Below are 917 nucleotides of genomic sequence, written 5' to 3' on the forward strand. Positions count from 1 at the left end.
GCATTCAGGTGTCCTTGTGATAATGGCCTTTGATCGCTATGTCGCCATATGTGACCCTCTGAGATACTCCACCATCCTCACCAACGCACGAATCGCTAAGCTAGGGCTAGTGGGTTTGATACGAGCTGTTCTCTTCCTTCTGCCAATGCCCCTGTTACTGAGGAGGCTGCCATTCTGCGCCAACCATGTTATCCCCCATACATACTGCGAGCACATCGCTGTGGTGAAGATGTCGTGTGGGGACACTACAGTCAACCGTATGTACAGCCTGGTGATATCATTAGTGATCATCGGGTTAGATCTGACACTCATTGGCCTGTCCTATGGGCTGATCATCAGGGCTGTTCTCAGAATCTCCTCCAAGAAAGCCCACCGGAAAGCCCTGAACACCTGCACAGCGCACATCTGTGTGATGATGATGTCTTATACTCCCTTCCTCTTCTCCGTCCTGACACACAGGTTCGGTCAGGGCATCGCTGCCCACGTTCACATCCTCTTGGCCAACCTCTATCTCTTTGTGCCTCCCATGCTCAACCCCATCATTTATGAGTTCAAAACCAAAGAGCTTCGTGAGAAAGTTGGAAAATACACCTGCAGAATGTGATGGCCTGTAGCCACTGACTTTAAACCTGTGTGACAAGAGGGGGAAAGGATGTCTCCTTGTTAATCAAGAGTGCTCTGTTCCAAAATTGGCTGAGCTCAACCTTGTGGAATTTCTCTATCTGAGAAGTTCTTCACACCTAATGTCTTAACACTCCATTACCAGCATCACCCATCATCCCCCAACACCATATAACCCGTCACTCGGCCTTTCCATTATTTCATGACCACCAGCACTGATGGCGTCTCATATGTTCTGATAGAATTATAGAATATTAGACTTGGAAGGGACCTCAGGTGGTCATCAGGTCCATCTA

At 48.5% G+C, this 917-nt stretch overlaps 1 protein-coding gene across 1 annotated transcript; it reads left to right on the forward strand.

Moving 5' to 3' along the window:
• The first annotated feature begins 22 nt into the window (after nt 1-22).
• LOC137159957 (olfactory receptor 52P1-like) lies at nt 23-604 on the forward strand. Its single transcript, XM_067558426.1, has one exon. It carries the CDS (start codon nt 23-25, stop codon nt 602-604), a length of 582 nt encoding a protein of 193 aa, XP_067414527.1.
• The last annotated feature ends 313 nt before the right edge of the window (nt 605-917 follow it).

The sequence above is a fragment of the Emydura macquarii genome, unplaced genomic scaffold (genome assembly GCF_026122565.2).
Source record: "Emydura macquarii macquarii isolate MOO-44397 ecotype Brisbane River unplaced genomic scaffold, CSIRO-AGI_Emac_v2 contig_2028, whole genome shotgun sequence".
In the NCBI taxonomy this organism is placed as follows: Eukaryota; Metazoa; Chordata; order Testudines; family Chelidae; genus Emydura; species Emydura macquarii.

What these genes read in the sequence shown, in the direction of transcription:
- LOC137159957 (XM_067558426.1), top strand. Translation starts at nt 23, where the DNA reads ATGGCCTTTGATCGCTATGTCGCCATATGTGACCCTCTGAGATACTCC.